The sequence below is a fragment of the Crinia signifera genome, chromosome 12 (genome assembly GCF_055691185.1).
Source record: "Crinia signifera chromosome 12, ASM5569118v1, whole genome shotgun sequence".
Classification (NCBI taxonomy): Eukaryota; Metazoa; Chordata; class Amphibia; order Anura; family Myobatrachidae; genus Crinia; species Crinia signifera.
In genome coordinates, this window is record NC_139228.1 from 78,584,298 (window position 1) to 78,608,103 (window position 23,806).

Sequence of the window (23,806 nt, forward strand, 5' to 3'; positions counted from 1 at the left end):
AGATTAAAAATGTGGGGATGTAGATTGCGCTATAATGATGGCAGAACAAGATTTATCAAAAATAACAATTTATTAAATATAAGTATCACACTAAAATAGGTGCATTTGCAATGAAATTTTAAAAATAAATATGAAGTTAAAATGTGAATGGATTTTTGAAAAGGCTGCGTCCAGTAATGAATAATATCACCTTATTCACAAGTGGGTGGGACAGACGGATGCTTGGAATTGTCCTTCAGACACTGGGACGTGGTTGCCCCTGTAGTGCTTCCTCCAAACGAGACTGAGGGGATATTGTTCCTCTTTTTTGGAATATCTGAAGCCGTGAGGGATCCACTGTTAACCAAAGATGGGTACCTTAGATAGGTGGCTTTCGTTTCCTGTCTCTGTATTGGCAGGTCCCAGACAGACCCTAGCAGCAGCAGCAGCAGCAGCTCTCTCTCTCTCTCTTTAGCCTGCCTTCTTCCACACACAAATGTCAGGGAGATTATACAGTATGTAGTGTGTAGTTTGGTAAGAATACCATGTAATGAAAAGAAGTTTGGTAAACATCCTGTGATTGAATAAATGTCGAGGATAGGGTATAATAATAATTAAGGGCCTTATTCTGGTTGGAGCGTCCGGGCCGTACGCGTACGTCCCGGGGTTTTTCACGATCTGCGCATGTGCAGATACGCTAATGCGCCGGCGCGAACACTCCACAACGCTTACGGCCGGGCTCTCAACGTGCGAAAAAACCTGTACGCGAGTGTACGGGTAATGGGGCGGCATAGGGGCGTGTTGATGGGAGCGGCCGAAATAATGAGGGAAAATGGGCGTAAATATGGGCGTACACGGGGGTGTGCACCAAAAATGAGCGGTGCTACTACCGCACGATCGACTAAGGCACCGTTCATTTCGGACACCAAACAGGCGGCCGCCAACCGCCAGCTCAAACCACCCCTACAGATACCGCATGCCAGCGTGCGCCTGAGTTGGCTAATTTACGCTGATTACTACTCAAACACATACACCTGAATGTAATAAGCAATGCTGCAGTCTATTAACTCCAAACCATGATTTCACTGCCTGCAAGCCACACATACAGCACGCAAACACATTGGAAGCTTATGTTTCTATACTTCTCCACATTTAAAGGTTTGTTTAATTTAAGGTAAGAATCTTTTTATACGCTAAGGTAGGTATTTGCTAAACAGTTAGACACATTCACTACCTGCTTTCATAGACTTTACGCAGTAGCACACTCAATCTACACAAGTCGACATGTGTCAACGTGTTCACTCTAATACTAACATAGGTTTTGTATTTAGGATACAATAACATAAACCACATCTAACACCTACAAAGGATGTTTCAGCAATGTTTTAAGCCCATGACCACTATTTTGCACACAATCTTTGTATAGTACCCAAAATAATGACCTGTACCACTATCTCATCTGCTATGATTTGGATTTGACTACACTCTGGATGTAAGATGCCACCAATCACATTATTGCACTCTCATCTCTCTAACAAAGGATTCCTACATCTGCTTATGACACTGTCAAATCATATATACTGTATATAAAAAGTTATGCATGTTTGTTCACAAGCTAATTTATCATGTTTGGGCCATTCACACATCTTTTTTTAGGGAGGACACATATGCATTCCTACACAAATGTACCTTTTCACCCTTGTTTGTCTGCCTCACCCACTCCATGAGGAAAGCATTGTTCTGGACCTGCTTTTACCTACTACTGTAGGAGCTACCTCACCTGCACACAAACTGCTTTGTCACCTATTAAGTTGCTCTGCACATGTGCTGACACAAACTAATTAGCAGGGAAAAGTTGGATAGGAACATGGGAATGGCCATGGAGAGGGTTACACATGGGAAACTTCGACCACACTTCCACAAATGTTCAAAAATACCCTGGTCAGTAAGTACACATAAATCTAGTATTTGTTTCACACAAGAAATGACACATACCACAATTTAGATTTAATTTGTAAAATAAATTTATTTGCTGTTCAGCATCACAGCTTGACACTTTAATGTGAGAAATCAAATAAACAAATAAAATAGACACACAAATAATAAAACAGCCAGAACAAGAGGTTGCATATCTCCAAACATGTGTTACCCTGCAAATGCAATGGTGAAAGAAATGGGGACACCAGAATACGTACTGCAACAACCAGGGTGAATACTAAGCAAGATACACACCACCTAAAAAAAAATCCTGCATTTGTTGAGGTCAAAATACGAACTTTCATGCCCATGGCACGCAAATGGATCGATGGGCAACTCAGGAAGCGGATGTCCAGTGCAATTTAAACCTTTGGGCTACAACCACAGAGGAAGTGAACCAGGTCTCATTTGGGCCCTTTTTTGCCCCTTTTAGATGGGGCCTTGGGGACAGGGGCCTTTGGCTCAGCTGGCTTTCGGCGTCTTCCCCTAGTCGACACAGGAGGGTCAGCCGAGGTGGAAGGTTGGGGAGCAGCTTGGGGTGGGGCAGCAGATGGGGGATTGTCCCTTAGGGACCTGGCGGTGGACAGCTGCTCCGCAAGAAGTTCATTCTGGCGGCTGAGGTGTTGGCCAATGCTTAGCATGCCAGCCGCCAGAGTTTCATTAATGCGGTTCAACGCCTCAACCTGCAGCTGGTTTGTGGCCTTCCACTCCGCCAGAAAATCCGCCACCTGCTGCTGACGGATCGCAGCATCCACCCCTTGCTGCTCGATCCTGTCCAGCGTCACCAACAGGCTCTCATTCCATGTCTCCTGTGGCTGGGGCTGGGGGCGACGTCTTGGTGGAGGCTGGACCACTCGCTCCACCTGTGGCTCTGCAGAGGAAGATGCTGCCGGTACATCCTGGCTTTCTGCTTCAGCTAGGATAAGAATTGAAAACAATGTCACCATCACATACGCAATAAAAAATATCTTTCTAAATACAATGCATTACTGTGACTTACCATCAAACGCAGCATCAAAGACCTCCGCCGGGAGCTCACTGTCCATATTGGAGATCCCCCTGATCTCCCCCACATCGATCACGTCACAGGAGTCCAGCTCCAGGGGGGTATACTCCAAATGGTCAGGCATAGGACCTCTCCCGGTGGACATGCTGTGGTTGTACCGGTCAGTCATCTTCCTCTTCAGTGCACTTTTGAAGTCAGTCCACCTACAAGTTTAAAAATACAAATATCACCATGAGATATGTGCACCACTGTGCTACGTGTAGGGTTACCACCTAGTCCCTTTAATTCCGGACACATGTTACTTACACCGGTTCTGTGGCAGTTTAAAATTAGGTGAAGTGGAGTCTTGAAGTCAGCCAGCCACAGAACCTGTGTAATTAATATGTGTCCGGAATTAAAGGGACTATGTGGTACCCCTAGCTACGTGACATTTCCTAGTGTGGGTGATCTTATGTTTTTTGGCCATATGTGTCCCACACACACATTCATGTCTCAATTAGGAGGCATTTCATGTGTCTCATCTCATTCATTAGGCCACTAAATGCACATACATACATCACTATGCAGAAATGACATCATCCATGGCCAAATTAGGCACCTCCACCTGGTGTGAAACTACACATTCCACCATAGCTTGACAATGTGGTTATTATGGAGTAATTTAACTATGGAATGGCATACTGGGATGTGTAGTTTCTCACCAGCTACATGTGCACAGTTTGCTCATTCTTGTTTCATTAGCATCATATGGAACATGTTACAACAACTCTTTCAAAAACACACTTTCTCTTGTCCCATCACATACTTCACATGAGCAGAACTGTGCCCATAACCTCACATCACACCAATGGTGCATGTTTCATATATCAATGTGGGTTATTAGACATGGTTGTGTTCACATGTGACATTGAAATGTAGCACTATCTACAAACACACCTTTCTATTAGTCTCAAAACATACATGTAACATATGTACACACATATGACATTATCAGGGGGACAAAGACCAGGGCAATTTTTCAGCAGTCTCCAGCAGGAACTGAGGCCCTTATTCTAGTTCACTCTTTCTGCCCAAATATTTCTTTGATGGACAAAACCATGTGCACTGCAGGTGAGGCAGGTGTAAAACCCCACCCAAATCTGATTATCTCTGCACAAGTAACACCTGCCTCACCTGCAGTGCACATGGTTTTGTCCATCTAAGAAATATTTGGCCAGAAAGAGTGAACTAGAATAAGGGCCTCAGTTCCTGCTGGAGACTGCTGAAAAATTGCCCTGACAAACACACTAACCTTTTCTTCACCGCGTCCCACGTTCTGACCACTGGTGCCACCTGGTTCACTTCCTCTGTGATCTTGTCCCAAAGGTTTCTCCTTGCACTGGCACCCGGCTTCCTGGTTGCCAATTCAATCCATTCGCGTGCCCTGGGCACTAGAATTCGCATTTCGGCCTCTACAAATGCAGGGTTTCTCCTTTTGGAGGTGGTATCCTGCTCAGTCCTCACCCTAGATGTTGCAGCTCGTTTTCTGGTGGCCCCAGTTCTCTCACCATGCACCTGCTGGGACACACCTGTTTGGAGAGATGCAACCTCTTGTTCTGGCTGGTTGCTTGGCCCTTGTGGAGCTGGTGGAGGTTCACCAGGGCCTGTTACTGAGGAGCCCGCTTGATCTTGCAGGCTACTCCTCTCTTGGGCCCTCCTTCTCCGCTCCTGTTCCCTCTTGTTGAGTGCATCAAGCAGGGATTCTGCTGTAGCTCTCTGCAGAGCGTCCTCAGCTGCGGAATCGTCTGAGTCAGACATGTTTGCAGCAATTGTGGGCTGCATCTGACTGAATATTTATATGTTAATCTCCCGCCACGAACAAGGGGGCGTATATTTTTCCCCGCAAGGTAGATGCAAATTTACGCCGATATTTCCCGCCGATAATTGCCGCTTAAATTACGCAGGTCTCAATGCACCTGATCAATCACCCGTATATGTATATACACAGGTTGTGGAGCATTGTGGGCTACATCGTGAAATGTGTGCACCTGTCATTCCAATGATGAGTGTTGTCAGCTGGTATCTGTTGGAGTTTGTGTATGCCTTGTGAGTCACATTTCAAAACATCACGTTACAATGCTTTCCTTACATATGTAATGTGTATGAAATTGTCATACAGCAACATGTCGCATTGTGGCCCTTTAAGCAGAGTAGTTATAAGTAGAGGGTTGCGTGTATTATTTTGCGCCTACTGTATATACAGTACTCCTCTCCATGCATATCGGTGCATCGTGCCCCCTTTAAGCAGCGTAGTTATAAGTAGAGGGTTGCGTGTATTATTTTCCGCACACTGTAAATACAGTACTTCTCTCTTCATTGAATTTATGCTGTTGGTTGTGGTGTGTGTATATATCGAAACGGTCCGCGTAAGTTTCTATTCGCATCCAGTTTGTTACTGTAAGAGGGATTAATAAAGTTAATACCAAACAAACAATTTTTTACACCAATCAGCAAGCACCAAAAGTGATATATGTACCTGCAATTAATAACTGCGCCATTGCCAATATGACTTCCAACAGAGCTAGGCCCTTTTCCACTTCAGAGCTTTTGGCCCTGGTAGAAGTTATGGACCGTCACCTGGGGCCCAGGGGCCCATATGTTTGCAATGCCGACAAGCGGCGGGCGTATACTGCTGCCCGCCGCCTGATCTTCTCTACGACCGGCGTCCGCAGAAGCCTGGGGCAGGTTGAGCGGCGCTGGTCAGACCTGCGCCGGCGGCAGCCGGTTCTTCTCAGCAGCCTTCGCCGCCATATTGCCCGATGTAAGTTTTGATTACTAGTATGTCAGCGTTTTTTAGCAATGTTTTGTGTACTTTTTATAAATATGTTCCTGAGTATGGGGGTGTATATGGGGGTGTATATGGGGGGTATATGGGGGGTATATGGGGTGTATATGGGGGGTATATGGGGTGTATATGGGGGTGTATATGGGTGTATATGGGGGGTATATGGGTGTATATGGGGGGTATATGGGGTGTATATGGGGGGTATATGGGGTGTATATGGGGGGGTATATGGGTGTATATGGGTGTATATGGGTGTATATGGGTGTATATGGGGGTGTATATGGGGGTGTATATGGGGGGTATATGGGGGGTATATGGGGTGTATATGGGGGGTATATGGGGTGTATATGGGGGTGTATATGGGTGTATATGGGGGTATATGGGTGTATATGGGGGGTATATGGGGTGTATATGGGGGGGGTATATGGGGGGGTATATGGGGTGTATATGGGTGTATATGGGTGTATATGGGGGGTATATGGGTGTATATGGGGGGTATATGGGGTGTATATGGGGGGTATATGGGGTGTATATGGGGGGTATATGGGGTGTATATGGGGGTGTATATGGGTGTATATGGGGGGTATATGGGTGTATATGGGTGTATATGGGTGTATATGGGTGTATAGGGGGTGTATAGGGGGGGGTTTAAGTAGTTGATCAGTTTTTGGGTGTAGGATATCAAATAGTTTGCATGATAAATGTCTGAAATATCACAGCAATGATAATTTTGAAGCTTATGAGCATGACTAATGTGAATTTTTCTTTCCCCCTTTTTTATGAAACCCAATCTTCGATTTCTATGCCATCAACATGAACATTTCAGCACGGGCAAGGGCACGTATGGAAGCCCGGGAGCAGGCAGCCCGGGACCAGGCAGCCCGGGACCAGGCAGCCCTGGAGGAGGAAGAGGAGGAGAAGGAAGAAGAGGAGGAGGAAGAGGAGGAGGAGGAAGAAGAGGAGGAGGAAGAGGAGGAGGAGGAGAAGAAAGAGGAGGAGGAAGAGGAGGAGGAGGAAGAAGAGGAGGAGGAAGAAGAGGAGACACTGGGTGCAGTTTGGACCCACACCATTTCCCCATCCCCTTCCCCCTCCACAACCCCCACCCCCTCCACAACCCCCACCCCCTCCACAACCCCCTCCCCAACCCACACCCCCTCCCCAACACTGGAGACAATGGGTGCAGTTTGGACCCACACCATTTCCCCATCCCCTTCCCCCTCCACAACCCCCACCACCTCCACAACCCCCACCCCCCCCCCTCCCCACCCCATTTCCTACCCCCCTACACCTCTCCACCACCCACCCCCAAACCTCTCCACTCCCCACTCACACCCACTACCTCGGGCCAAACTCAAGGACCATCCACCTTGCTCCTGACCCCCCCAACCACTGCACAGCCAACCAGCGGCAACCAGGATGGCTCAAGTAGCCGTAAGTAAATAATGTGTCTAATGTTGACCTACACATTTCTACACATAAACAATCACAACAACCACATATGTGTATCCAACATCAACATTAGTTGCAACATATCACTGCAGGCCGACCATGAGGTGTGTCCTGTCCTTCTCCAGGAACAAGGCTCCCCTTGGTGGTTTTTTTGAGTGTGGCCATGCCTCACCCCTTGAATAATTGACATAACAGTACATCCAATGAGATATCCGACATTAGTGGTGTGGTAGTTATGTGGCTCCAGGTGTTGGGTAACTCCAGTTCCCAGCATGATGTGCAACACAGGGCCGGATTATAATGGAGGCGCAAGGGGTCAGTGCCCCTGGGCCCCCCTCTAGCTAGGGGCCCCCTGTGGTTGTCATGTATTTTTTAAAAATAAAATGTTTAAGTTATGTTTTTTTTTTTTTTAGCTAAATGTTTTGTGCATGGGTGGGGTAGTGCTGCAGTTTGACCTATCTGCCAATGTGACAATGATTTATGGTGCTGAGCATCGGGAGCCAAGGCACACTGATTGCACAAGTGTGCAGTGCATTTCTGGGAGTTGACTAAGTCCCATGACACTTTGCACCAGAGGACAGAGGCTGAGAAGTTTGTGCTGAGCTCTGATTGGTGGAGCTCATTACATGCTTCTCAGGTCCATGGAGAACAGCAGCAGCAGCTTAGTCATAGGAGGGTTTTTAATCAGAGGCAGCACTAGGACTGTGAGGTCTCCTCCAGAGTAAGGGGCAGAGGGACAAACACAGGCTTTTCATGTGGTGTGTGTATATATATATATATGGGGTCTATTATTATTCCGAGTGCCGCCAACCCCCTGTCTATATATATATATATATATATATATATATATATATATATATATATATATATATATATCCCCTGCAGGTAACCATTGACCAAGTTTATTCTGCCTTTACTCTATGTTTTGACAGTATAATATTCGCCCATGCAGTGTGCGGCCAGTAATGACAAGTGCAAGGGGGCCCCCCGCTCTAAAGTACCCCGGGCCCCCCAAAGGCTTAATCTGCCACTGGTGCAACTTAAATGTAGAGATTGTTTTGGTAATAGTGTGTGAGGCCATGCGGATGCATGCTTTACAAACATAGCTGTAGGCCTATAATTTGTACAGCAATGTCCTAAATTTAAAATACTAAGGAGTGCTTAAGCCACAACAATGTCATAACCCTTAAATAGCACAGGCTAATTGTGAGGTTAGAGGACAGTCCCCCAAAACCAAAGTAACAATTGGGATACAGCATACATTCATTGATGAAGGAGTAATTGAATTAATGTTATTTACTATGTACAGTATGTGTGTGTTAACATATTATTTTTTAGTACTGTGTTTACAGCAGACCCATCTTCAATGTAGTTTCTAAATGTATGTGCCCTTCACACATAACTCACAACTTTTTATTATGTACAAATACAACAAACATTTGTGTATGTTATATATTAATTTTTTGTTTTATCCCTTCATTACAGACACTGAACAGCAGCAGGAGGAGGTGGCAGCCCTAATACGGGAAATCATGCTGACCCTTGTGTACCTCCAGCTCCTTTTTGGCCTTCTGGAGGCCCGCCTTTAATTTTTTATTTATCCCCCCCCCCCCCCCCTTTTTATTTTTGGATAAAATAAAAGTTTGATTACAGTTCGAAATTGCCTGTGTTTTTAATAATAAATATGTTAGAGGGCGTGTAAGGGTAGGTACATACAGATGTGTACTGTAAGTTATACTTGTCATTTGAGGTGAGGGGTAATGATTGATGTGTGAATGTGTGTGTTTTTGAGTAAAATAACACATAGTGAAAATGCATGAATGTTTAATGTTGTTCGATTAAAACATCACACATAACATCAGGGTAGGTATACATGTTACACATTTTGGACAAAGTAATTACGGACATAATTTAGTACATATACAGAAACACCAACATAACTTGATTTAAAAGTAACAGCAATATGGGGACACATAGATAGTGATTAAAATGCCACATTAGAACATAACAAATATACATGTAATGTGGGTTCAAATGTAGTTTTATTAGGTCTTTATTAAGGTAGACAATTGAGTTAATAGAAAACAATAATTGAATAACAAATAGATTAATTAATCAATTATCAGATTAGTAGTTGAGAGGCAAGATTTGCAGGTCCATATATGTGAAGGGTATGCCAGCGTGCACGGACGTACGCTCACTCTCACGAGCGGTGACATAAGCTGAGTTTTCCATTGAAAACAATAGGGACCCGTCCGTGCAAACTGGCGTACGCTCAGATCTCCGCAAGAAGTCGGTGGGGAGACGGAGGAAAGACGGCCGTACACGGCGCCGTACGCTCAGTTGTACGCCTGTTGTCGGAGTGCAAGGGCTGGCCCGTCCGCGTACGTTGCCGTACGCTCATTTGTACGCCACTCCCCTTCTACGGTATTTCTGCCCGTACGTAAGCGGCTGATTTGTGGGTGGACTTAACCCTAACGGCCGCGTACGGCTAGCGTGCGTTAATGGCGAACGTACGCACGTTTGGCCGCTCCGATCAGAATAAGCTCCTAAATGTACTGTATATTATACAAGTTTGGAATTTTTGTAGTTACCTTTTTAAAGTTGTTCAATGTTTGTTCAACTGTTTCTTTAACTATTGATAACACCCTTTGTTAAAATCACAAGCTGCAATTCATCAAGCTTCCTAGCTTCTAACCCTACAGAAATACTATCAGCAGCAGTATGGCCCAAACCATCACATTGAAAACACTGGATCAATGTGATGGTTTGGAACCTTACTGGCACTGTTGGCCTATCTCCAGGTTCCAATGCCAAAGTTCCAGCCCCTTTTCCTTGGAATTGACTTACAGTGGCCACTGTGGTAATAGGGCCTAGTGGGGTACACTTAATAGTTCCTCTGCTGCCACATACTGTACCTCTCCACCATCACAGCTAAGTGGTCTGCTGTTTTAGAGTCTGCATGGCTCATCCACATGTGAAGAGTTGTATGTAGTGACTGTAGATATTGATTCATAATAACCCTTTCCACGGTCTCTGGTCCTGTTACATATTCTGTCTGCAGCCACTTTGTGGTAAGATGGATGACACAATGAATATCAGAGATTTTCCCAGCAGTGAGCTTGTTGGGTGTGAACTAACACTGTGGGGTAAATGTACTAAAACTTATAAAAATGAAAAGAGTGAGTTTATCTATAGCAACCAATGACATTCTGTCATTCTATTGCATTTGATTGGTTACTGTGGGTAACATCACCTCGTTCTAGTTTTTAAAGCTTTAGTAAATTTACGCCTATGACCAGTGCAATTTTGTAGAAAAATAGGTCCAGGAACTCTCTGGGAAGTAGCAGAGTGGGTGGAGATGTGGGCGGAGCTTTTGCAGGGTTGGGGCTTCAAAGTTTGATAATGATTTTAATTATATTTATTATACTTTATTTCATTTGGAGCTCACTGTAATAAACATGAACACTGAACAATGGCTTGAACAATGCATAATTCTGCTAATATTCACTGTACTGCACAAGTATGTCAACAGCCTCCTGTTCACCCGCTGTGACCTTGACAATAACTTGAGTTATTTCTTGATGTACTGTACTGTAATCCCGACTGTATCATGTAGCAATAGCCAAAGTCAGTGGTTCCCAACCTTCTTTCTTATATAACTTGATGGCATTCAAGCCCTGCATTCTCCAAGCGCGGCAGCACATTGGCGGGGACCTCAGGAACACAGATGAATACCTAAGTCCTGGCTTACTCCCTCAGAGTCATTATACTGCGGCTGCCACGTCCCTGCGGTGCTGCAGCCGCTATTGCCAACATGGTTTTAAAGTACATCCGTCCGGTCCGCTGCGTACACACCGGGTTTGGAACACCATGCACCTGGCCGCCGTGGGGTGCCGCTGGTTACTAGAGGTTCCAGAATGCCATTTCTGAACTTCAACGATGGCGTTATTGACCATTTTATTGGTAAAATAGCCCTGCCTATAACTCCATATCAGTTTCTTATTTTAATTTATCATAGTCAAAATATGTCATGCCCCCTGGTCTTTAGGCAATGTCTCTCTCTCGGCTGCTCTTTCAAAAATAAGACTCAGAATCTCCACTCTGGGTTATCTTTTGAGGAAAGTGAATGGCCTGTATGGAGTGAGTTGAAAAATCCATTTTTGCAATTCCACACCAGCCTGCTTGCTACTGTACCATCTCCCTAAAGTCCCAATTTCACACTGGCCGGGTTTGGCTGGCACAACCAACTACCAGATGTCTTTTTGCTCAGTGGGTGGATCCAGTTGATAGACGGTGATAGGGAAAGGTAAGGGCCATGTGAAAGTACCCATCTCAGCTGAGTATTCATTGCAATCCTGGCATTGCAAAAAAATAATCTGGGAGTTTGCTGTGCCGGCAAAACCAGGCTAGTGTGAACTACGCCTAAGGACTGGCGGTTTTCTACTATGGCCACTAGCTGGTGCCTCTGTCTTTTCTCAGAGGCCAATAGTTGCACACTATTGCCAACTTGTTTATACTTTACCATTCCAGTGGGCACAAAGGTAGAATATAATAGTATATCCAAAGTCCATGCGCAAAGAAGCCCCATCGCCACACTGCAGGCCTGGTGGCTCGCTACGCTCACCACAGGGTCTATTCTCCCTCTATGGGGGTAGTGGACCCCAACAAGGGAGAATAGCCCCTGTGAGTCGGGATCCCCCCTGTCAGAGCACCGGCAGTCGGGATCCCGACGTCAGGATATTGACTGTCGGGATTCCCACTGTTGGAGCATCATCTCGCATCATTCAGTAGAACAACACGGCAGGAGCAAGTGTTATGCCTAATGTCCAGCTCACCATCTCATGTGATCCTAAATTCATTGTTGCTGGAATACGAAGTGATAAGTATTTATATTTATTTGTAACAAATATTGATAGTAAATCGAAGCCCATTACTATATAGATATGCTAGGAAGGAGCAAAGGTAGACCGGCGCTTGGATGGGAGGGTGAAGGAAGGAAAGGGGGTCACGATATAGTGTAGAAAAGAAAATGAGGAAGAATAAATGAAATAGAAAGAAAATAAAATAAAAATAAATAAAAATAATAATAAAAAATAGATAATAAATAAATAAAAAATAAAAAAGATATAAATAAAAATGAACAAACAAACCAAAAAATGGCGATGATGTTTACAGCCCCTTGAGGGTGGTTTTAAGTCAAAAGCACCCTCAAGGGGCTGTAAACATCATCGCCATTTTTTGGTTTGTTTGTTCATTTTTATTTATATATATATATTTTTTTTTTATTATTGTTTTTATTTATTTTTATATTTTTTTCATTCTATTTAATTTATTCTTTCTCATTTTCTTTCTTTTCTACACTATATCATGACCCCCTTTCCTTCCTTCACCCTCCCATCCAAGCGCCGGTCTACCGTTGCTCCTTCCTAGCATATCTATATACCAATTTCTCTACAAGACCTTGGTAGCTCCAACACAAGCGCAAGTACTGTTTCTTTTTAGGATTCTCACCTAAAAAATCCCCTCCGAAGCCCATTACTTTTGAATATGATTCAAATCAAGAAAAGTTTTTGCTAGCTTTCAAAACTATCCTTATTATAATCTGGTGTTATAGTGGCAGAGAAAAGATGAAGACCCTAAGGAGCGTGTTAGTACTGTTTATAATTAAGTTTTACAGCAGAGGGATAATTAGAATCGTCTTAAGAATTGTTTATAAAAAATTGATCCCATGAATAAAATGTTTCATTGGACATATTCTTATAAGGAGCTATATAAGGTACAGTAAGGTTACAACTCTAAAACTGCAAATACTGGATTGACAAAATAATGAATAATTGATTATTTTCCAACACTTTTTTCTAAGGTATAAATAACAGAACTGGTAACTAAAATGTATATTCTAAAATATTTTAAACCTGGATAATTTTTCGTCAATAAATTACAAGCCAAGGGAATGGATTTGATGAAGTGTGCAAAAACAAACAGAATTGCATTAAGGTAAAGGTGTATATTTGTTTCATTATCAATGTTAAGTATCTAATTATTAAAATGTAAACTCAATATGCTTGCAGATAGAAACTGGTAAAACACAAATTGCTTTCTGCAAGAAAATATTGAATTTTACCATAATAACTGGAAATGTAAAGGACCGCTGGTTCAAAATCTAGACACCAACTATATATTTAGCAATATGCAGAACAGCCACATGGCAATAATAATAATAATAATAATAATAATAATAATAATAATAATAATAATAGTTATTATTATTATTATTATTATTATTATTATTATTATTATTATTATTATTATTATTGTTAGGACTCGAATTTGGAATTTACAACTTTCAATTTTTACCACATTTACCATTTACTATCACTGGTTAGTTCCCCAACTGTAAAGCATTATGGTATATGGAGCACTATATAAGTAATTGGTGGTAATAATAATAATAATAATAATAATAATAATAATAATAATAATAATAATAATAATAATAATAATGTCAGTAAATTCAAAATATGGGTTCCAAATACATACCATATAAATGTAGGGAACTAATTAATCTTTAACATGTTCTCCAAAAACATTTAATACAGTGCTCTTTACTATACATTAAATCATAAAAAAAATGGTATTCTGTCCCTGGGTCAACAGTGTCTAGGTCAACACCTGGAAATGGTCGACATACCATAGGTTGGCATTGGCAGAAGGTAGACACAAGCTTAAGGTCAGCATGGGCACCTTTTTTTTGGTGTATACCGACTCGATTCATACTTTACTTTCCACGTTGGCAGAAGAGTGAGAATATATTAGTGTTCCAAGCTCAGTGAGGCATCGTGCCCGAAGAATGGCGAATACAGCGGGGTTCGGGGCAGGTGCTAATATCATGTGATATCAACCGCCTGCCCCAAGCAGGCATCGACACACCTGCATTTGCAGGGGTATGCCCAGCATTTCTATGGGCACTCCCATGAAACACTTGGTGGTCCCATACGTCAGACTCCTGCTCGCCCCGCCTGAAGTGAATGCCCCAGCAAGTGTGATGCCAAAGGCATTCGCACCAGGGGTTTACACATGCGCATATCTGTGCATGAACATGCGCAAACCCCAAAAACTTTCCAGGGGAGCAAATTTGGCCTGCTACGAGCGGGTCTGAATCACCCCCTTAGTGTGAGTGGATGATCTACTAAGCACTGGAAGTGACAGGCTGCTCATTGACAATGGGTATTATTATATCACTGAGTGTAATTCCACTCCCATCCTGCTCCCCTTCACTACCACTTCCTGCCTGCTTCCCTTCACTGATACTCCCAGCCTGCTTCCCTTCACTACTACTCCCATCCTGCTCCCCTTCACGACTACTCCCAGCCTGCTTCCCTTCACTGATACTCCCAGCCTGCTTCCCTTCACTGATACTCCCAGCCTGCTTCCCTTCACTACTACTCCCATCCTGCTCCCCTTCACGACTACTCCCAGCCTGCTTCCCTTCACTGATACTCCCAGCCTGCTTCCCTTCACTACTACTCCCATCCTGCTCCCCTTCACTACTACTCCCAGTCTGCTTCCCTTCACTGATCCTCCCAGCCTGCTTTCCTTCACTACTACTCCCATCCTGCTCCCCTTCACTACTACTCCCAGACTGCTTCCCTTCACTACTACTCCCATCCTGCTCCCTTTCACTTCTACTCCCAGTCTGCTTCCCTTCACTGATCCTTCAAGCCTGCTTCCCTTCACTACTACTCCCATCCTGCTCCCCTTCACTACTACTCCCAGACTGCTTCCCTTCACTACTACTCCCATCCTGCTCCCCTTCACGACTACTCCCAGACTGCTTCCCTTCACTACTACTCCCATCCTGCTCCCCTTCACTACTACTCCCAGTCTGCTTCCCTTCACTGATCCTCCCAGCCTGCTTCCCTTCACTACTGCTCCCATCCTGCTCCCCTTCACTACTACTCCCAGACTGCTTCCCTTCACTACTACTCCCATCCTGCTCCCCTTCACTACTACTCCCAGACTGCTTCCCTTCACTACTACTCCCATCCTGCTCCCTTTCACTACTACTCCCAGTCTGCTTCCCTTCACTGATCCTCCCAGCCTGCTTTCCTTCACTACTACTCCCATCCTGCTCCCCTTCACTACTACTCCCAGACTGCTTCCCTTCACTACTACTCCCATCCTGCTCCCTTTCACTACTACTCCCAGTCTGCTTCCCTTCACTGATCCTTCAAGCCTGCTTCCCTTCACTACTACTCCCATCCTGCTCCCCTTCACTACTACTCCCAGCCTGCTTCCCTTCATTACTACTCCCAGCCTGCTTCCCTTTACTACTACTCCCAGTCTGCTTCCCTTCACTAATACTCCCAGCCTGCTTCCCTTCACTACTACTCCCAGTCTGCTTCCCTTCACTACTACTCCCATCCTGCTTCCCTTCACTACTACTCTCATCCTGTTCCCCTTCACTACTACTCCCATCCTGCTTCCCTTCACTACTACTCTCATCCTGTTCCCCTTCACTACTACTCCCATCCTGCTCCCCTTCACTACTACTACTTTACCAGTGCCAAAACTAGGATTTTTGCCACACATGGCAAGGCAGCAATTTGTCGCACCCCCTTACATTTCACAGGACCATGCACTACATCATTAGACTACATCCCTTCTAAATGCTGCACAACAGCACTATACTACATCCCCTGCTTACTGCACTGCACCACATACTGTACACCTATGCACTGCACTTCACCACTTGTCCATATATAGATATATACACTGCACTAATAGCTACACTACATCAGTACACTTTTTTCACCTATATGCTACACTACATTAAAATCTTAAATACACTGCACTACACCACATGCCCTACACAGAGGCGTAACTTCATTCCAGTTGCCCAGAGGCAAGTTAGAGTTTAGTGCCCTCCACCCTTGATTGAGGAAAAAAATATTAATGCGCACGGCTTACAGAATTATTAATATACATAGAGAGCTCTCAATGTATAGGGGACTAGAGCCCACAGTGAATTGGCAAGGCTCTAGCTCTGATGTGTGACAACGGCAGGTGGGTAAGGGTCAGGTTCAGGAGATTCACCTACCTGCAGCATGCAGAACCAGCATTCGAAGATGTGCCCAGCCGGTACTTATGTAATATCTGGGCTCCCGTTTTTCTTATGAGACCGCGTCCGCTCGCCACGCTTCGGGCACAGAGGCTCGCTGCGCTCGCCACACTATATAAAATCAACTCCATGCGTAATTGGATAGTAGGGGTATGAAAAAATGGGGTGCATTTAACATGGGAGCCCAGATAATACATAAGTACCGCCCAGCCTCACAGTCCAGCAGCGGCAGGTGCACCGTTACTTGATGTAGCACAGACATAATGGGCGAGAGCTATCGTGTACCCTATTGCAGGTGTTAGGCATCTTCGGATAGAACCAATTAACTTCTCTACAGCATCAGGTTCACTGCAGAGCTCTGTTGGTAGAGCATTGCTCACACTTTGATCCCATTGTGAACAGCACAGGTGTTGCTGTACATGCAGGTGCTTGGATTCCAGGGGCAGGCGACGCCATTGCCTAGGGAGTTTCATCCCTGACACTATATACTACTCTACACCACATACCCTACGTGCTACACTGCAGATGGAGCCATCCTCATCTAGCCGTCTCTGGATAGCCATGGTGAGCCATGACTATCCAAGGGCTATTGTTCTCAGCTTCAATACAATACATAGAAAAGTAGGAGATTAGCAGAGTAATCCTATTACTCACTTAATCCTATTAAAGGGCTAGATGAGGATGGCTCCATCTGTACATCACATACCCTATACATCTGGAGTAGCCGACCCTAGTCCTCAAGAGCTACCAACAGTGCATGTTTTCCAGGTCTCCTCACAGAATCACAAGTGAGCTAATTAGCTCCATCTGTTTATCTTTTAAAATGTGTCAGTGATTAATGAGTGCAGCTGTGCAGCAGCTAGGTTGTCTGGAAAATGTGAACTGTTGGTATCTCGTGAGGGCTGGGGTTGGCTACCACTGCTATACACTATACTACACCACACACCCTATACCAGTGGTTCTCAAACTTGATCCCCACACAGTTCAATTTTTCCAGGTCACCCAACAGCATACCTCCCAACATGACCCATGCCAGGAGGGACACAATGCTCTGCTTCTGGACTTTCCTCTTAATATATGATTGCCATCACCTGTTTTTGAACAGGTGAACTAATATGAAAGGTGTTTAACCACAGGTGATGGCAATCCTAAATTAAGAGGAAAGTCCAGAGGCAGAGCAGAGTGTCCCTCCTGGCATGGGTCATGTTGGGAGGTATGCAACAGGTGTACTGATTTACTGACTACCACAGTTTAAAAGATCCACAGTTGGAGCTAATTATTTCACTTGATTCTGTGAGAAGACCTGAAAAACATGCACTGTGCGCCCTATGTGCCCTATACACTACACTGCACCAAATACACTGTAAGCTATACTAACACATACCCTTTATGCTACACTACACCACATACCCTATATGCTACACTACACCACATACCCTATATGCTACACTACACCACATACCCTATATGCTACACTACACCACATACCATATATGCTACATTACACCACATACACTATATTATATACAGTACTACACCTCATAACCATAAATGATATACTACACCACATACCCTATATGCTACACTACACCACATACCCTATATGCTACACTACACCACATACCCTATATGCTACATTACACCACATACACTATATTATATACAGTACTAAACCTCATAACCATAAATGATATACTACACCACATACCCTATATGCTACACTACACCACATACCCTATATGCTACACTACACCACATACCCTATATGCTACACTACACCACATACCATATATGCTACATTACACCACATACACTATATTATATACAGTACTACACCTCATAACCATAAATGATATACTACACCACATACCCTATATGCTACACTACACCACATACCCTATATGCTACACTACACCACATACCCTATATGCTACATTACACCACATACACTATATTATATACAGTACTAAACCTCATAACCATAAATGATATACTACACCACATACCCTATATGCTACACTACACCACATACCCTATATGCTACACTACACCACATACCCTATATGCTACACTACACCACATACCATATATGCTACATTACACCACATACACTATATTATATACAGTACTACACCTCATAACCATAAATTATATACTACACCACATACCCTATATGCTACACTACACCACATAGCAGCAGTGGTGGAAAGCGAGTGCCAAAGAGCTCCCGAAGATTAGAAGATAGGGTAAAGAGTTAAGTTGGCTGCAGAAGAGGGATCAAGGTAGAAGATACCTGGCACGGCCTGGAGGAAGAAAAGAGAAGGCTCCACCACTGGCCAGGACGGGCCAGCGGCCAAAGAAAGACGCCAAGGACCAGAAAGGCCTGTGGGGGTGGAAAGCAATACAGCATCCTCCTATCCTTACTTCCTCCGTAAACCACTAGGGTGCAGGCATTAGTCCTGTGAGCATAGTCAGGCTCTCTCAAACTGTGGGCAGAGTAGTCATGTGGCCATTCAGGCATATGACCCTTATTATAGTCGGCATTAGGCCCATGGGCCATGCATCCCTAAATTAACCTCATTGCCCCCACATCCAGGCTTTAGGCCCATGTCATTTTAGTAGGGCGGGAGGCCAGTGAGTCCCTGTAGACGAGCAGCAGGCCCGTAGCTGCAGTGTAAGGCATTAGGCCTGGGGCAATTAGGAGAATTGTGCCTGTCCCTTTAGCTGCTATAAACAGGTGACTTTGAGCATTAGACCCATCCCCTCATTTGGTCCCAGTAGGCAGGCAATAGACTGAGGCTGCAGTTCAGGCCTTAGGCCTGCATGAAATCTGGAGGGTGCTAGACCCAGTATCATATCCCCAAAAGTAAAAAATGAGTACTAGGCTCAGTGAAGGAGTGTTCCCACATGGGTAGTTGGGGTAAGAAGTGGACAGGCTGTGCAGGTATAACCTCTACGGTCCCCAAGTTGGATTAGCAGGAACATCTAGGGATGTGTACGAGCTAACCAGCTCTAGCTAGGTAGGTGTATGTCAGAAGACAGAGATATAAAGGGTAGTCCTGTCACTTTATCTTGCACTGTGTTAAAGTAAATGTTGTTTCCCATGCAGGACAGAATTTGTTGTAGAACCGTTAGTTTGTGCCGCACCACACACACATTATTAGTTTGAGGGCTTTGTGATGTAGTTTAGTTAGTTGTTGTACCACACGAGTTAGCATAAGGCCCTGCACAGCAGTGTTGTCATAGTCTCTTCACAGGGTCCATCAAGTGGAGAAGCATGTCATCTCTGTTCATCTGTCTTTTGTCTCTGTCACAGTCCCACCGTCGCTTCTCCAGATACATCAATCTGAGCAGCACCGGCCTTGACTTAGGGGTCACTTTTAACACATGGGGTCACCTATAGAAGGTAGTCTGCCACAAATGCAAGCCTGGGTCTAGCTCTTGATTGCATGGCACACTTGCGTTGGCACCGGAACACACAATGCAATGTAGATAACTTTGTTAGTGTAGCCACATTAGACGTGAATCCTAAGAAGCACATAATCAGAGCTAGAAATATGACTTATTTAGGTACTTATGTAATATCTGGGCGCCCGATTCTTTCATCGCATCGCATGCAATATAGTGGCATACAATTCATGCGATGCGATTTTTCATTGTAAAGACCCGATTTTTAATTGTATAGTCACCCATGGGTGATTTCATACCCCCACTATTCAACTAGGTATGGAGTTGATTTTATATAGTGTTGCGAGCCCAGCGAGCCACCGAGCCCGAAGCATGGTGAGCGCAGCGAGCCCCGCGAGGGGACGCAGAATACATGTAAAGTTATCCGCGTCCCCCTCGCGCCCCGCTTCGGACGCGGTGGCTTGCTGCGCTCGCCACACTATATAAAATCAACTCCATGCGTAGTTCGATAGTGGGGGTATGAAATCACCCATGGGTGACTATACAATAAAAAATCGGGTCTTTACAATGAAAAATAGCATTGCATGCCTTAAGTAGTGGCATGCAATGATAAAATCGGGCGCTCAGATAATACATAAGTACCCTTATTTATTTCCAAGAATACTTCAGAACTTTAGTTACAGAAAATGGTTACAAAGATTATTAAATATATTTTAAGAATACACACAGAGGGATAAAATCTCAAAAAAAAAAAAAAAGATTAAAATACAGATGCCTAAACTAATACAAAAGTATAGCACATCTGTTGTAGGGGTTTTTACAGATGAAGTAGATTGGTGCCCATTGTATGTAAAAAAGGTATAATAATAATAATAGTAATAATAATAATAATAATTGTATTTATATAGTGCTCTCTCTCCAATAGGACTGAAGTGCATAGTAGAGAAACAATGAAGTACAGAAAATATTTTCATAGAACTTGAAAATACTGAAGGGACATTAAGGAACAGCTTGTCTAAACAGGAAAGTCTTGAGCCTGTATTTAAGAATTCTAGAACTCTTGAACTGTGCAGAGAAGCGAGTTCCATAGACTCAGAGCCGCATGGCTCACAGCTTCTCCAGATAAATTCCAGAAAATTCTAGGAACATCTAAAAGACCTTCATTTACAGGCCATAGTAATCGAGCGGGGCAGTAAGGAATCAGATGATGCTTTAACACGATGGTGGAAACTAACAAAACTGTGGTAAAAGAATTTATCTTGTTGGCTTTTGCTGATTTGCACCAGTTCCAAAATGTATTTGTTGTTGTTTTTCTGTTGACCTATATTATATGTATCATGGGGAACGTTGCTATCATTGTCCTTGTTACAGTGGAACCTTCTCTTCATAGAGTTATGTATTTCTTTATTAGTGTATTCTCTGGTCTAGAAATTATGTTTGTGACTGTCAGTGTCCCAAAACTATTAGCCAATCTGATTGCAGGCAATAATGTTATTTCCTTCAAAGAATGCTTTACTCAAATGTATGTGTTCCTTTCCTTGGGTGTAACTGAATGCTATCTCCTTGTAGTAATGGTCTTTGACCGATATCTGGCTATTAACTATCCTTTACATTACCCAGCTATAATGACTCCTACGTTTTGTATCAAATTAGCTCTTTTACCATGGATCATTGGATTTTCTATTATTATAATCCCCGTCATCATCACAGGAAATTTGGAATTCTGTGGTGTGAATATGATTGACCACTTCTTCTGTGACTTGGCTCCGCTGCAGAACTTGGCGTGTTCCGATACCTTCATTAGCAATATATCTACAATAGCAGCCACTGTATTCAATGTGGTTTTACCTTTTATCATAATAATAGGATTATACATACATATAATAATGACTGTTTTTAAGATCAGGACTCAAGAAGGAAAACAGAAAGCCTTCTCCACATGTTCCTCTCATCTCATTGTAGCCGTCCTCTTCTATGGCAGTGCCATCATCGTGTACGCCAAGCCTAAGGGAAACCATTACGACAAATATCTTGCTTTAATGTACACAGCTTTCACACCAATGAGTAATCCGTTTATTTACACCTTTAGAAACAGGGCTGTTAAGAAGGCTTTCAGGAACTTAATAAACCATCTTATAAAACCAAATAGAATGTAAATTGCTGCTCATATTACACAGAGTTCAAACGTTTCTTAATAGATACATTGTTCAAGTCAACAGATGGCTGCTACTTTATCTCTCTCCACTTTCTCACTTCCAAGGCCTGGTTGTATATGGCACACTTAGGGCCTGATTCAGCAAGACGTTTCTTCACTGATTAGCGAGTCCTGAAACGGTAACTGTCGCCTGGTCGAACGTCCATCCCCCCTCCCCCAACAAATCCCCTCAGTAACATGGGAAGGGATGCATGCGACTCCACATCCCCTTGCATGCGGCTGAAGGGGAGAGAACCCATTTGATGGTGACCTATCAAATCATTTCTCTCCCCTCATTAAATAAAACTCAGTCTAAACTGGCTTTTATTTCTCCCGGAGTCCAATGAAGAGGGGGCGGGCGCTGATGTCATGAACCGGCCCGCCTGGTCGTTCACAGGGGAACGACCAGCGGTTTCATGGGTACACCCATAAAACACAGCCTGTTTCCATCCCCGGCCCTCCCAGCTATGAGCGGCCTTGCAATTGTGTAACTCGGTGCCAAGTTTTAAACATGTGGCTGGGTCCGATTTCGTATCGCTACAAGTGATCCTGAATCAGCGCCTTAGTACAGTGTGTCATATACAACTTTGTTTTATTTACTTTTTCCTTTTTGACATCTATAATAAATATAATGAAACATTGTGACCTATAACAATATATCATAGAGATAATGTAGGCTACTACTTGTCTGTTTGTCCATGTATTGAGATTCCTACACATAGGGTGACATTTAATGAGATGCAAAAATGTGAAGGGTTTCTTTTGACAGAAACCTGTGTCACAACAGAGGGCAAAGGTTACTGGCTGTTTATTTGACTAAACAGACAATTGTTTGAGTTTCAGAAAGATCATTGTGTTTTGGCCTTCACCCGAATCCCAGTAGGATTTACTTTTAATCTACAGTATATATCCTTGTATAGTGGCCTTCTCTTTAGTGCTCTTTAATTTGTTAAACATAATAAAGAGATGTAATTTCTTACACTTAAAATTGTGGCAACTGTACCCCCTACTGCTTTTAATGTATATTTATTTAATTCACTTATTCAGCTATTTTTAAGTATAAACTTTGAACTGTTGATTCACTTATTCAGCTGTTTTTAACCAGAGATCAAGATATATAAGCTGCAATTTTTAAATGATAGAGTAGCCTCTGAGTTTGGCAGATAAAATATCTCAGGTGTACGGCTATCCTAGTGACCTTGCCCCTACTTCTCCATGGCATACGATAGGAGAGGGGATACACAGGTTAAGGGTACTAGCTTGCATGACTGGAATTTAAAAGAAGATAGGACAGGATGCCAATGGTATGCTGACCTCAATTGGACAGGCCCAGACATGGCTGTGATGACTCCCTGCATGACCACCTTGTTGTTACAGCATTCACCACCCATTTATAAATCCCCACTATTCACCATTTTATCAATTGGCACTGACAAACGTGTGTGGCAAATGTGTGAGTCTTTGGGACAGTTAGCAGCATTGGGTGGGGGCGGAGAGGACCATAAGTGGCAATGCCCAGTACAGACAGGACTAAGGGACAAGGGTGGTAATGCAGGGACAGAAAATCCACGATACAAGGTAACATGCAAGAACATTGCTAAGAGTGACATTGAAGAGTTAACAGAACCTTCAGCCCCTCCAGCACCCAGCCCATACCAGGAAGCTAAATACAGGCTACATAACATGGGGTGGGGTTCAAACTCCACTCACGGGGAAGGATCATCTACATTGACCACACAATGGTCTCCCATGAAGGGGAGGCGGTTCTCAGGCTCCACACTCACAGGAGGTGGTGAAATATCAGGTCTGTGCTATGAAACAAAGGGACTGACGCCCATATGTAAA

General features: G+C 43.7%; 1 protein-coding gene across 1 annotated transcript; it reads left to right on the plus strand.

Moving 5' to 3' along the window:
* The first annotated feature begins 20,987 nt into the window (after positions 1-20,987).
* Positions 20,988-21,923, plus strand: LOC146049581 (olfactory receptor 6C4-like). The gene has a single exon (XM_083166104.1). The coding sequence runs from the start codon at positions 20,988-20,990 to the stop codon at positions 21,921-21,923; it is 936 nt and encodes a 311-aa protein (XP_083022230.1).
* The last annotated feature ends 1,883 nt before the right edge of the window (positions 21,924-23,806 follow it).

Excerpts from the sequence above, each read along its gene's own strand:
- LOC146049581 (XM_083166104.1), top strand. The coding sequence starts at position 20,988 with ATGGTGGAAACTAACAAAACTGTGGTAAAAGAATTTATCTTGTTGGCT.